The sequence below is a fragment of the Sorex fumeus genome, unplaced genomic scaffold (assembly GCF_029834395.1).
Source record: "Sorex fumeus unplaced genomic scaffold, SorFum_2.1 ptg000002l, whole genome shotgun sequence".
Lineage (NCBI taxonomy): Eukaryota > Metazoa > Chordata > Mammalia > Eulipotyphla > Soricidae > Sorex > Sorex fumeus.
Genome location: NW_026606059.1, coordinates 68,945,117 through 68,959,800, shown reverse-complemented (window position 1 = coordinate 68,959,800; position 14,684 = coordinate 68,945,117). Strand labels below are relative to the sequence as shown.

Here is a 14,684-nt window from a genome sequence, read left to right as displayed (position 1 = left end):
AAATTAGCCAGAAGGAGATGGACAGACACAGAATGATCTCTTCTCAATTCTTAAAAGTATTTTAAACTAATTTTAATCACACTGATTTTCTGTGTTCCTTTTCCCCCTGACAATTTATTAACTTGATAAGCAAGCTGTATTTTCACATTTCTCTCTAACCATAATGTTATTATGATCATTCAATCCAAAAGACAAAACATCTATTCAAAAACTTTCATGGTTTGATTAATCAGAAAAAAATTCACTAAAATGCTCAAAAATATTTATCACACAACTATTAGTATTTAAAAGCATTGCAAACGTACTTGTACAGTTAGGCAAAGTTCCAGACCATGTTCCATTGGCTGTGCATTGTCTCACTGAAGGTCCAGAAAGAATATATCCCTCCATGCAGGAATAAATAACTGAACTAGAGAATGTTGTGCCATCAATCCGGAAGACTTTTCCATTGGCTGTTGTTCCTGGGTTACCACACTGGACAGCTATAAAACATAATGGTTACTAATGTACAAAAATGGATAGATTAATTCCAGAACTCACAGAAGCAATGCAATTCTCTACAATAAGCATTGAAGTATTTTTTATAGTGGTTGAAATTCAAGATAAACTTATATTGATTTTATGAGTTCAATTACAGGGATGCAAATCACAAAAGTTATTTTTTAAAGACTGTTGCTCATGGTTTTGTAAAAAATTAATAAGGTGATGATGATGAGAGACTATTGCTTTTGGGTCCCATAAACTCTTTTACAAAAGAATTATTAGTCTTGTATTAAAAGCGCTCATCTAAAGCTAGGATAAATGTAAAAATAAAATACAGGAAAGTTTATTATATTTATTCTTCTAAGAATGCAAATATAAAATGCATAATTTAAATATTATAAGCATCCATGAATTTTTGTTTATTTTGACCATACCCAGTGATGCGCAGGGCTTACTTCCAGCTCAGCACTCTTGGATCACTCCTGCCAGAACTTGGGGGGATCACAGGTGGTGCTGGAGATTGAACTGAGGTCACCAGGGTACAAGGCAATCTCTCCATTTGCTCTACTAGAGTTCTGGTCCCATTTATGGATATTTTTATTAGTGTAAGTACAGCACTGCTGTGTATTAAAACTTTTTTGGGGGGCCACATCCGGCAATGCTCAGGGCTAACTGGCTCTGCACATAGGGACCCTTCTTAGAGTTGTTCAGAGACCCTATAAGGTGCTGAAGTTTGAACCCAGGTTGGCCACATGCAAAACAAGTGCCTTACCCACTGTACTATCTCTCTGACTCTGTTTTAAAATTTTAAAGCTACTTCTGAGCTCCAGAGTAGGAAAAGCAAGCTAAATTGAAACAAAATAAATAAATCCTTGAAGCGGTTAAATTTTCAAGACTCTCAAATTAGGAATCACAAAAAATATTTTCTTAATAAACATTACGGTCACGGTCCTCCCGTTGTTCATCGATTTGCTCGAGCGGGCCCAGTAACGTCTCCATTGGAGACTTTGTTGTTATTGTGTCTGGCATATCGAATACGTCACAGGGAGCTTACCAGGCTCTGCCGTGCGGGCGAGATACTCTCGGTAGCTTACCGGGCTCTCCGAGAGGGGCGGAGGAATCGAACTCGGGTCGGCCATGTTGGCCACTTGTAAGGCAAACGCCCTACCGCTGTGCTATCACTCCAGCCAACAACATAATTTTCCAATAGAACTATTTTATTTTATTCCACAAATATACATTAAATTATATATACATATATATGTACATAGGGGTTTAAATATCTTTTAATTTCCCTACATTTATAATTATAAATAATAGTAATTACAGAAAGCATCATCTTGGTTTCATCTCAAGTTTTTAATTTGCTTTTCCTTTATCTCACTTTTCACTTGTTTAATGAGTGAATGTGCGCAAACAGGAAATGTACACATTTTACACACATACAAAGAGTAATCTCTGTGTAATATTTTCAGCAGAACCTTTGATGTAAGGAAAACTGTCATGTCTTAGTTGTCAAGTGCAATAACCTGCACCACATCCATTGTTAGTGCTTACCTAAAATGACAATTTGTCTTATTTGCTATGCATCATGATCCAGTCTAGAGACAAACCAAAAGAATTTTAAAAGTATCATCCTTGCTTTTAAATGCCATGAAATTTGCAGTTTGAAATAGAGACTCGGTCTCAAACTTGCACAATAAATCAACACAACAATTTCTTTAGGCAAAGTGGTTTCAAGATATGGACAAATCACACTGTCATTTGTGTTTATTGCTCTGTAATATCTCCACATCTTTAAAACTGGAACATTTTAATTTGAATACAAGTAGACACAATTAAAATGATTTCAAAATGAAAAGAGGTAAGTGCATTATCTATCCTGAGTGTTTATAGCATTATGGACATAAAAAAAAATAATGAGTACCAAAGACTCTTTCTTTGTAATACTGACAAAGTTTATCATTGCCTGTAAACATTGGCCTCCTGACACCTAGTAGTAGCTGAAAAGACACCATTACTTTTTTTTTTCTGCCATTACTTTTAAAAAGGGAGTTTTAACTTTCTCCCAGGGACCAGAGAGAAATCTCAGAAAACCAGACCACATATTTTAGATGGAGCAAGCATAGCTCAATCCTTGCAATATATGGTACCCCCTGCACCACCAAAACAAAGCAGAAATTTTCCCAGACTACTGCCAGTTATGACCACCAAAATAAAGGTAAAGAAAATATTTATCTAATGTTAATATGTTTATAATAAATAGTCATGTACTCTCAAAAACCAAAACTATACAGAACACTTAAAAGCAAGAGAGGTCCCTGAAATTGTATGTGGAGAGTTTAATAAACCCAACTTAGAGAAGATCAAAGCTAATGTTAATGTCATGCCTATGAACAGAGTTATTGCTTAGGTAAATTATGAGACACACGTTTTTGAGGTTATGTAGAGCCTATGGGCTATTCCCAACTCTTGCTGGGGAAATGATGCAGTGCTGAGGATTGAACCTGGAGCATGGACATGCAAATCACATGCTCCAGACTTTGGAATTATCTTCTGAGCCCTGTTTATACATTGCTTCTTAGAAGTTATATAGAATTATTTTTGTAAGTTGACTGTTTCTTTTGCTTTTACATATTTTCTGTACCTTTTCTAGACAACTCTAGAATTTCATTTCTAAATTGATTTGCATGTTTTTCATTAATGGGAAAAATATGCTGCTATATTTTCTACAACCCCATGTTCTTTTTGAATTCATAATGTAAGTGCACATTATCAAAAAATCAACAAAGCATTGATTTTATCTATATAATATTTTGCAGCGGAGATGAACTTAGAGTTAGCTTAGATAGTACATTTGCATCATTAAAGATGCATGCCTTTTGAAAACAAGTGTGAAAAGTTAAGCTAATTTCTAGTTTTACTGTGTTTTGCTCACTAATTTTGTTCTTTAAGTTTTTGCCTCTAATAGAAACAGATTTGCTATTGTTTCTAACTCAAATGATTAAATTTGTACCGGTTAAAATAAGATACCTATCTTTCCTAGAATATGGATACTAATTTTAAGACATAATAAAAAGGTCTGTTATATAGTCAATCAAAAAAATTATGTCATGTAGTATCAATTGTGAAGTATCTCCTATTTTTAAAATGCCTTTTTTGGGGGGTATACACCAAGTAAGTTTCATGAATACCTCTTGTCAGTTGAGTTTTTAGCACTAAAGTCATATCAAAAAAAATGATGAAAGCATTAGGATAATTTCTCAGCAACATTTCACTTTCTAGCCAAATGTATAAAATATTTCTTTTTAAACTGAGACAGCACAATTAAAAAGTTAGTCATCCACAAGATTAAGAATTTTAGTCACCTGTGAAGATTTCTCTCTCTTTTTAAGATTTTATTTCTACAGACTTGAAAATTAAGACAGGCCTTTTAACATTAATATTGATGTTGCAAAAACAACCTTTTTTGCATTACAAATAAAACTGGAATATAGGTGAAAAAAATCAACCATATATTTTTTTGGTTTTCAATGTTATTTTTGGGGTGGGTGTTGGGGATAAGATCATACCCAACTTTGCTCAGGGCTTTCTTCTGGCTCTGTGCTCAGGAATCACTTCTGGTGGTGACCAGGGGACTGTGATCAGAATTTTTAGGATACAAGTAAAGTGCCTTAAACTCTCTGACCCTAGAGAATTGATTAAAAAATTAAAAATGGAGCCACATTCACTGGTGCTGGGGGTAAAGAAGAAAATCCGATATGCCCAGTGATGCTCAACCCCTCTCTTTCGCTTTGCCTAATATCTCAGTGCTTAGCAAGTGGTTCAGTGCTCTGGGTACACAAGAGCTACCTCCAATGGTAACAGGGAGCTGACATAAGGCACTGAAATTTAAGTTCGGGGCCTTGCACCTGGATAAAAGCTAGCTTAAAGCACATAAAGCACATGGCTTTATGACTCAAGTCCATTGTTTGGCTCCATCACAAATCTTTTTGAACACATCCTAATTATTTTTAATACAGATGAGCATATAACACAAACACTGCTGTATATAAATGGTCCATGAGAGAGATGTCCTATAATTATTAACTAGTATAGTTCTCTTATAGGAATATGTCAGTAAGATTGGAATACCACTGTTTCATTTTCAGGGTTGAGAAAGCAAAAACCGATAGTAATTTTACTAGTAGTAGCCAAGGGAATTTAAATACACTGTGAGGTGAAAATATATTTCATTGTGTCTTTCCTGTTTTACATTACCTTTACATTCCGGCTGTTTTCCAGTCCAACTGCCATTAGCCAAACATGTCCGTTCTTCAGAGCCATGAAGAATATAACCAGTATCACAAGCAAAACGTACAGAGCTTTTGGTTCTAAAGTCACTTTCCTGTCTAGAACCATGACCAGGAGTACCTGGGTCCCCACACGTTCCAGTAGCATCACCTGCAGTTCAGTGACATTTAAGATAATATTTTAATAAACATTTTCAAATGCATAATTGAGTCCAAAATTTATGTAGGCACTGATTTTTGTACAGGCTTAGTATATGCATGCAAAGTTGACTAGATCATATAATTCACAACTGCCTTTTTATCAAAAGAAATCTATAAGAAAAGACTTTTTGCAGAGTTTGGTGGTATTTTCTCTCTCAGTACTATTTGGAGACATCAAATAGCTTAAAACACATTTTATTAGTATTTCACTAACCTGATTAAAAAAATCCAGCTAGCAGAAATTTATAACTAAATTATGGCCCCATATGATAAAGAATTATGAACCAAGAATTAAAGCCAAGAGTTTGTTTACTTGCAGGCTTTTCTCAACCTTCACTAATGAAAATCTTTTTGTTCTTGTTAGAATTGAGTGTGCTGGGAAATGTAACATTATACTTCCTAGATCTTAACATTTCAGACCTCTGTAATTTCTACCACTGACCACTGACCACTGACCAAAGACTCACACATAACAAATAAAATATAAAATAAATTCTAAGTAATCAAGGATTAGACACACCAGGTTAGATCGGGTAGGGCATTTGCCTTGCACAGAGCCAACCCAGATTTTTTCCCCAGACTTCCCATATAGTCCTCCAAGCACTGCCAGGAGTAATTCCTGAGTATAGAGCTAGGAGTAACCTTCTGAGCATTTCCAAAAAAAAAAAAAATATTAGACAGGTCAGTTTAAATTTCTAATAAGAACACCTATTCATGATAAAGTGTTAAAGTCATTTTAAATTTTGAAAACTAATTATAATAGTTTCACTATAAATATGTATTCATATATACAATGTCATATACTTACTTAAATATATTATGGGTATTTATTATTAAGAATGCCCTGTCTCTCTAGATGTTTTGTTGTTTGGAATTCTTTTTGCTACCTCATTCTGATGTGGTCATAATAATAGTCACACAGAATTTTAAGGTAATTATTTTATTTTCAAATATCTGTGCACAATTTGTTTGCAATTAGTAGCAGTATACTAATGCATAATTATGCACATGAAAGGGAGGAAAAATTATCCTCATGTATTTAAGTTACTTGTCTGAGTTACCCCAAGACATTTACTTCTCATTAAAGTAAGTTTTAGGGACTGGAGCAATAGCACAGCGTGCATTTGCCTTGCATGTGAGTGACCCAGGTTCAATCCCCAGCATCCCATATGGTCCCCCAAGCACCACCAGGAGTAATTCCTGAGTACAGAGCCAGGAGTAACCCCTGAGCAATGCTGGGTATGACCAAAAAAGCAAAAAAATTAAAAATTAAAAAATTGAAAAATAAAGTTTTATAGGCATATTTTAATTGCTTATATTTCATTTTATTTCTGAAAAATTATTAAATTTTGTCAGATTAAAAAATATTTTATTTAAGAAAAGGTAAAGGAAGGAAAAAGAAAACTGAATGCCCCCAGATTACAAGAAGGGTATCTACTTCAATAGAATTTCCTAAATAATTTTATCTGACATATGTAGATTAAATTTCATGTTCCAGTCTCTTCTTGGAATTAACAGCTAATTACAAATTTCAGAAACTAAATAATCATTTCACAAATGACAGTCTGATGGAAGAACAAGGTAAATCAACCCCTAATAAGCAATTGGCATGGTCCTTTAAGCTAAATTAATATAAAGTGAATGGAGGAAATATGAGTAAAAAGTAAAGACAGAGAAATAACACTAATACTTGCTACTTATCTAGGAAAGACATATTGTATTAATACAATAAAAATTTCCAATACACATTGTCTAATTTTTATAGTAGTACCTGAGCAATGAGGCTGTGATCCACTCCAATGGCCATTTAACTGGCATGTCCTTGATGACTGGCCTAGAAGTGTACGCTTTCCTGAGCAGGAATAGTGAACAGTGGACCCAAAGGTATACTTCTCACCAGAGAGGACTGCATTAGGAGGAACGCCGGGGTGTCCACAGTCAATCACTACAATACATAATTATTCAATATAAAAATTTTTTATATCTCCTATCGAACAACCTGTTCCAACTTTTTATAAACCAGAAGCAGATTATGTTCAAAAATATATATATACAAATAGGACTCAAACATTCCATGTAAGGACTAAGATTTTAAGAATAAAATGGGCATTGCAGTTGTAGAACAAAATCTGTAAAGCTATTCACCCTAAGCACAAGATGAACAGAAATGCTGTAGGTAAGCAGAAGTGGTTGAGAGAATATAAATTGTTAGGTGAAGGTTAATACGGGCACTTAGATGCAGGTGTGTCTACGTCTAAAGCATGCGTGTGTCTGTACAAGGATATGCAAGGAAGGAACAGAAGCAGATTGGGAAAGCAGAACAGAGGGTGCCTTATAGTATTCAAAATAGGCCCACACAAAACTTAAAAGGAACTATGAGGGTAAAGAAGGGGAATTTAAGATGGATCTGTGAAACACGACCTAATATGCCGTCTAGAATAACTCAGTCCAGGACATTAATTAAATAAATTAATTTGAAAAAATATCCCATTGCCTGTCAACTAGCACACTCTTAAGGCAGAACAGAACAAGATGTCATTATATTACAATATTTTTTATAAGCAGTAGCTTTGGAGCTCCATGCATGTCCCTACTCATCCATTGAAGGCTGGAACATTTTTTAGTGTAATATCACTCTAGAGTATTAAATAACACACAGAGGACATGAACTCTATAAAGATTATAAGCACTTAGCCCACTGCCAAGGAGAGCTATAGCAAATAATGAAAAATTTTTTTAAAAAAAAGCAAAAAAGAGCTAAGGAAATCTGAAGTTCTTGTTTCATGTGTTGCAGAATAACAAGGCTAAGTAAGGTACACTCATTTCTTTTAAGTCAATCTATAAAAATAAATCAGATACGTTTGAAGCACTAGAAATTATTGGCAACTCTTTGCATAGAATCTGAAATTTTAGTAACAGTGCATTTCATTTTCTATATAGTTCAGATAGATAAAGTATCTATATAAATTGTACATTAGGATATTAAAATTGCTTCTATTAAATACCCTACAATAATCTCATAATCTAGCAGTTTTATGTAACCTAAATTTATTTACACAATGAATATTGATATGCTACTCCTTCGATCTATAGCTCTTTTTTTTTCCCCTTTCATGTTCTATCACTGTCACTATCACTATCCTCCCGTTGTTCATCAATTTGCTTGAGTGGGCCCCGTAACGTCTCCATTGTGACACTTGTTACTGTGTTTGGCATATAGAATACATCACGGGTAGCTTGCTAGGCTTTGCCCTATGGGCTAGATACTCTCGGTAGCTTTCTGGGCTCTCCGAGAGGGGCGGAGGAATTGAACTCCAGTCGGTCATGTTGGCTGCATGCAAGGTAAATGCCCTACCCACTGTGCTACAGTTCCAGCCCCTTTCATGTTCAAGATTCATTAATTTTTTGAGATATAACTATACCTGAAACACATCAGTTAACAGATTTCTTGAATTCACATTCACTTGTTTATCAGATCACAGATCACAGATCATCCTGTTAATCGTTGATTGCCTCGAGCAGGCCCCAGTAACGTCTCCTTCATCCTAGCCCTGAGATTATATTCAAGGCTCTTTAGGAGAATGAGACCCATCATTGTTACTGGTATTTGGCATATTGGGTACACCACGGGGAGTTTGCCAGGCTCTGCCGTGTGGGCAGGCTACATTCGGTAGCCTGCCAGTTTGTCAAAGTAGGAATGAGATGTTATAATAAGATGTCGCGCGGCCGCGAATGCCACTTGTTTATATCTTTAGGTAATTTAGGTAATTTCACCTCTGTGAAATATTTTTCTCACAATTTCTGTTCATTAATTTTCAACATAAATAATTTTATTATCGAATATTTATATAATAAATATATAGTAGTATTTTATAATATAATTATATTTTTAGCATCAATGCTTTCCTTATTTACCTTATTGCTACACTGTAACAAATAACCAAATGTGCCTAAGGAACCACTGATTTAAAAGATGATATGTATATATAATCACATATGTTCATTCATTACATTCACATGTAGATGTCTGTATATAATATTTAAGTGATATTGAAGATAGGTATATTTTAAGTAACACCTTTCTAAATGTGCAGATATTTTGAGTCCTAGCATTTGATGATATTGAGTAATTTTAACTTTAAACTGTTAATACAAAAGGAAGTTAATTTTTATAGAATTATGATATTGGAAATTATATTAGATAATATAGTAGATACATACAACAGAAAAATGTTCTTTTAGAATTTAGAAAAATATTTTATAGAATTACAATATTATAAATTTAAAAAATTTCTGCTATCTAAACTGCCAAAGTTTAGGATTTGAGTGATAGTACAATGTGTAAGGTATTTGCCTTGGATTCAGCTGAACTGGGTTCCATTCCTAACATTCCATAAGATCTCCTAAGCACTACTATGAGTAATTCCTGAGTGCCAAACCAGGAGCTACCCCTGAGCATTGCTGGGTGTAGATCCCAAGCCAAAATAAACAAAACAATCAAACTTTGAAATCAAAGAATACGTTATTCATCACATTAAGCTAACGAAGTCCCTCTCGGAGAGCCCGGCAAGCTACCGAGAGTATCCGATATGCCAGACACAGTAACAACAAAGTCTCTAATGGAGACGTTACTGGGCCCGCTCGAGCAAATCGATGATCAACGGGAGGGCCTTTACTTTTTACTTTACTTAAGCTAACGAAAATCGTATCTGGTTATTAAATTGGTAAAATATGAAAGGTATAGTTTCAAAAATAAAACAAAAATCTAATATCCTTCTTTAGTGTATATAGTTTTAAGTACTTTATACAAACAATAAACATCTAGGTTGTTTCCATGACAAATACTTAAGATAGAATTCACATTATCTACTTACTGATACATTCTGGTAAAGGTTTATCCCATTGTCCATTTGGTTGACATATCAAAACTGAAGAGCCAAATAAGAAATAGCCAGGATTGCAGTCATAGAATACCACGGTGCCATAGGTAAAATTTCCGTGTTCAATTTTACTTTCTCTTTTGGAATTGGCTGGAATTCCAGGATCCGAACAGTTGACCACTAAAGAAATGACAAAGTTTGAAAGGTATGTTTGAAACAAGATATATTCCTACATAGATTTCCTCCAGAGATTTAAAAACTTAGTTAAATTAAAAATTCAGAGGTAAATTAAAACCAATAGATGAAAGATTCCAAGAACAGTTGCGATACATGGATGGAGTCTATAATGCACTTAATCGTTCTGGTTGGAAATAAACTGGAATATACCTTTACACACGGGCGGAGGATGGCTCCACTGTCTGTTGGCCTGGCACTGTGCCTTTGTTGGCCCTTGCATCAGATAGCCGATATTGCAAGAGAATGTGACCACATCATTGAAATTGAATCCGTTTCCACTTGTTCTTCCATAAATTGGACTACCAGGGTGACCACAACTAATAGCTAATAGTAAGTGAAAAGTGTTACAAGACAGAAATAATGTCATCAGTTATCATATAACGCTATTAATCATTTCAAATTTCAAATAGTCTAGAGAAAGAAACTCATATGAAAATAAATTTAATTTCCGAATGCAAAAGTATAATATAAAAGGCAAAAATATTACATAATATGAATAGATTAGTAAATAGACACTTATTTAAAATCGTGATACTTTTATGTTCAAAGTACCTTTCCATTCTTTTAACATTTTAGGGTAGAATACTGAAATTTAAATAAATCTGGAACTTACTGGAATTCATGTTATTATTTAATAGCAGAAAAAAATTATACTAGATACATTTTTCTTTTCTAGCTAAGTTTAATACTTGAAATAACTTGAGGGAAACATTTTGCATTTAATTTGAAAGTGGTTTCTTATAACACTATATGTCCATTTTATGTATAGTATATTGAAAAGCAAAATGTGATTAAAGAATAATTTGATGAGTGTCTGGTGTAGGCAACAAAATAACTCAAGATACTGTATTTTTAGAATTCTCACTATTTTGAAATGCCAATTTACTTTATATAAGCCAGTAAACTTTGTGGCTTATTTATTTCACCTTAAAAAAAAATTAAACCCAATGTTCTTTGAAAATTTCAATAGATGGATAACTTAGACCCATATTGTGTGTTATATTTCTGATCTACATTTTATGCAGTGCAGCCTTTTTTCCAAACATGCTGTATTTCTATGAGCTGCTTTATTGCATCATCTCACTATATTAATCAGAGCAACTTTGTAATTGGGCTTTGCGAAGGAGCATAGTTGCTTTTAATAGTTTTGAAATGACCCAAGAGCAATTATTTTTCAGTTGTATTGTTAATGTCAACCTACTCATTTGGAAATTTAACTGTGTCTTATTCACGTTTAAAATTATCAATAAAGAAACCAGTTTTACTCCAAGGTCTAATTTTCATTTATGACCTCAATTATTCAACAAGAAAAGCAGCGGCACTAGCTGGTTATATTTTATTAAAAATGAAAAGAAAAAATTAGCCAAGCAAAATGTCATCCTCTTTAAATTACTAACCTTTGTCTGTTGCTATGAGCATATGCACACACACACACACACACACACACACACACACACACACACAGGCAAGCACTCACTCACTGACACACCTTAACAGTTTAATTTAAATTGTTAATTATATGCTTTATAATTCACTTAAATTTCGGCAAAACTAAAACAAAATAGAACTTAGAAATATGGATGCAATTTGTCACAGATTAAAAGGTAAAGGTAAAGGCCCTCCCGTTGATCGTCGATTTGCTCGAGCGGGTCCAGTAACGTCTCCATTGGAGACTTTGTTGTTACTGTGTCTGGCATCGAATACTCTCGGTAGCTTGCCGGGCTCTCCGAGAGGGACGGAGGAATCGAACTCGGGTCAGCCATGTTGGCTGCATGCAAGGCAAACGCCCTACCGCTGTGCTATCGCTCTATTTCCTGTGAATTCACAGTAAGAATTTCCATTATTATTGTTGGGAATTACCAAAATATATTTCCAATGATTCTACAATGTTATAATTACAACATATTTACAGTACTTATTCTCTCTTCATATACCAATAGAATATAAATGTCAGTTAATGAGGAATGAAAATTACAAAAAAAATAGTAACAACAAGTCTCACAATGGAGACATTACTGGGCCCGCTCGAACAAATCAGTGAACAACAGGAGGACAGTGCTATATTGCTACAGGAAATATATGAAGTATGGAATTTTATGGTGCAAAATAGGATAAAATGAGATATAAAACATGTCCTGCTGGGAATTCAGTGGAAAAACAAATGTGGAAGTAATTAGGACTCATGTCATTTTAATAGGTGTGGGTTGTCACTGTGAGAGTGTGCCTCACTTGTCCAACTGAGGCCCAGGGTTCAAATTTCCCACCATCAAAAATGTAATAGGCCATCATTACCTATTTGTATTCTTTTGTATTCTTGCATTCATAGTAAATGTACACTAGGTAATTTCATACCACACACAGAGAAACTCACTGCACCACCGTTATTTAAGAATAGTCAAATTGTGTTATTAAAAAATACATTCTGTGGCTGGTGGCTCTTTACAGAGGTAACCTTGAGAAAAGAGTGATTTCACCTCTCGGCTTGGCACGCTTCAGACACAAGAGGAAATTCCAGGCCTGGGCCATGACTGGTGAAGTTCGTTACAACCACACACATGCTCATGTCCCGCCATCTCCACGAGGCAGCTATTAAGCTGTGCCTGAAGTTTACTTGTTCTGCCTTGTGTGAGGGATGATCACTATCACCTGGTTTCTCGGGAGCCAGGCACGCAACCTGGAGCAAGAAATTGCTCTTTGCGGGAGAGGAAAGTCAACACAAGCATCTGGAGTACATTTCCTTCCCGTGCAGACACAAATTTCAACAAGGAGGAGAAATAGTAAAGCCAAATAATTTTTTTTAATTGAACTAAGTTTACTTAGGAGGGAAGAGTAAGAGAGGAACATGTGTTCAGGAGAGACCATGAACCTCTCCAGAGTAGAGAAAGCACAAAGATATTTGTGCAAGAGAGGACATAAGCTTGCAGGCAGAAGGGCCGAGAGATATGGGTGTTCAAGGAAGAACGTGGACTTGAAAGCACAAGTCTCCTGGGGCCTTCAGGAGGAGGTGGTACACAATATCTTCAAAAAGGTTTTCTTTTTTTCTCCCTGGAGCTCTGTGCTGAAAACTCTGCAGCATTCCTGGGAGAGGTGGGCCAAGTCCTCAGACCCCAAATTGTTGAAGTCCCAGTAGCCCTCCCACACTCAACAGCCCAGCGTCAAAGTTCAGGGTTAACCTCAAGAGACACCAAGCCAAAGAATGGGCCCAGTGCTACAGATCCTGAAGCAACACACACATATTCCACAATACCAATGGCCCAGTTGGGTCACAGCATTAGATGGGAAAGAAGCCTAGAAGCTAACTAAACTCAATGAATAAAAATGGGACACTCAGCTAGCAACCAACAGCACAGTAAATCCTTGGTCAATGACTTAACATCTTTGTGAGATATAACAATTTTTACAAGTTTCCTTTCACTGAACAATCTTTTTCTTAAATAATTATATTTTCCATTTTGTTGTATCTAGCAATATAAAAGAAATTATTTTCTGTCTGATTTAATGGCAGATTTGGTGAGGGGAGGTGGATGGAAAACTGAGAACAGTAATAGAGGAAAGGTCATACAGATGGTGGGATTGGAATTGAAATTTTAAATGCCAAAACCAACTATATCATTGAATGCCTAAAACAACTGAACTACTTTGTGAACCATGGTTTTTAAATAAAATTAGAACAAACAAAACAGCAGGAAAGATTAACACTTCTAAGGAAATATGCATTTGATCTAATTTTGATAAAAACAGCTATATAAAAATAAACACATAAACACAGATAGGTGTGTGCAAATATCATTATATATCTTACCAAAAAAATAGGTAATTTCACAAAAACAGAAGTGTCTCCTTTTGCCATGCTTACTTACGCACACAGGATGGGAGCTGACCAGACCAGTTGTGATCCTGCTGACATATTCTCACTGAAGAACCAATTAATCGAAATCCAGGATTACACTGATAAACAACCGTGTCTCTGTAACCATAATTTTCTCCAATGACTTGACCATTCACAATGAGTTCTGGAATTCCACAATGACCCGCTGAAATGATTTAAATGATAACACTTTTAATGCTATGATTTATTTCTGTATCTATCTACATATGCAACATTACAAAGTTCTTAAAGTTTATTTAGACACTCTAAATAGCTCAAGACATGATTATATAACACGAAAAAAATACAACTAAAATTGCTTACTAAAATACTGAATACATGAGAATTGAAAGAAACCATAGTTTCATAAACTCTTAGGTGTATAAGAAATTAGAAAACCTTTCAATTTTTATAAAATATGTTATATACAAATTTGTAAAATACAGATAATGCACTGTTTAGTGAGGAACTTAGGTGGTAAAGTGTTTAGGTGAAAGAAAATATTTAATCATATAACTTCTGATTACACATTAATAGGAAAGTGAGACATAAAATGAAGAACAAAAATTCCATAGTAGCTGGAAAAAAGACATTAAGAATCACAAATTTAAGAAAATATAGAATAGAAAAACTGCAGGATTACAGAAAAACTTCTTTTTAAAATTAAGTATACTTTTAAGCCCCTAGGTAATTACATCAACACTTCTACAAGGTAACAAAATT

At 34.6% G+C, this 14,684-nt stretch overlaps 1 protein-coding gene across 2 annotated transcripts in view; it reads right to left on the bottom strand.

Annotated features, from left to right (window-relative positions):
• The window catches only part of CSMD3 (CUB and Sushi multiple domains 3), a 1,250,820-nt gene that overhangs the window by 54,825 nt on the left and 1,181,311 nt on the right, over positions 1–14,684 (bottom strand). For both annotated transcript variants that reach the window (XM_056128239.1, XM_056128292.1), the window contains 6 exons: positions 13,954–14,127; positions 10,244–10,417; positions 9,851–10,036; positions 6,748–6,921; positions 4,744–4,926; positions 306–482 (listed from right to left, as the gene is read on the bottom strand). In XM_056128239.1, coding sequence (XP_055984214.1) covers positions 306–482; positions 4,744–4,926; positions 6,748–6,921; positions 9,851–10,036; positions 10,244–10,417; positions 13,954–14,127 — 1,068 coding nt within the window. The remainder of the gene's footprint in view (positions 1–305; positions 483–4,743; positions 4,927–6,747; positions 6,922–9,850; positions 10,037–10,243; positions 10,418–13,953; positions 14,128–14,684) is intronic.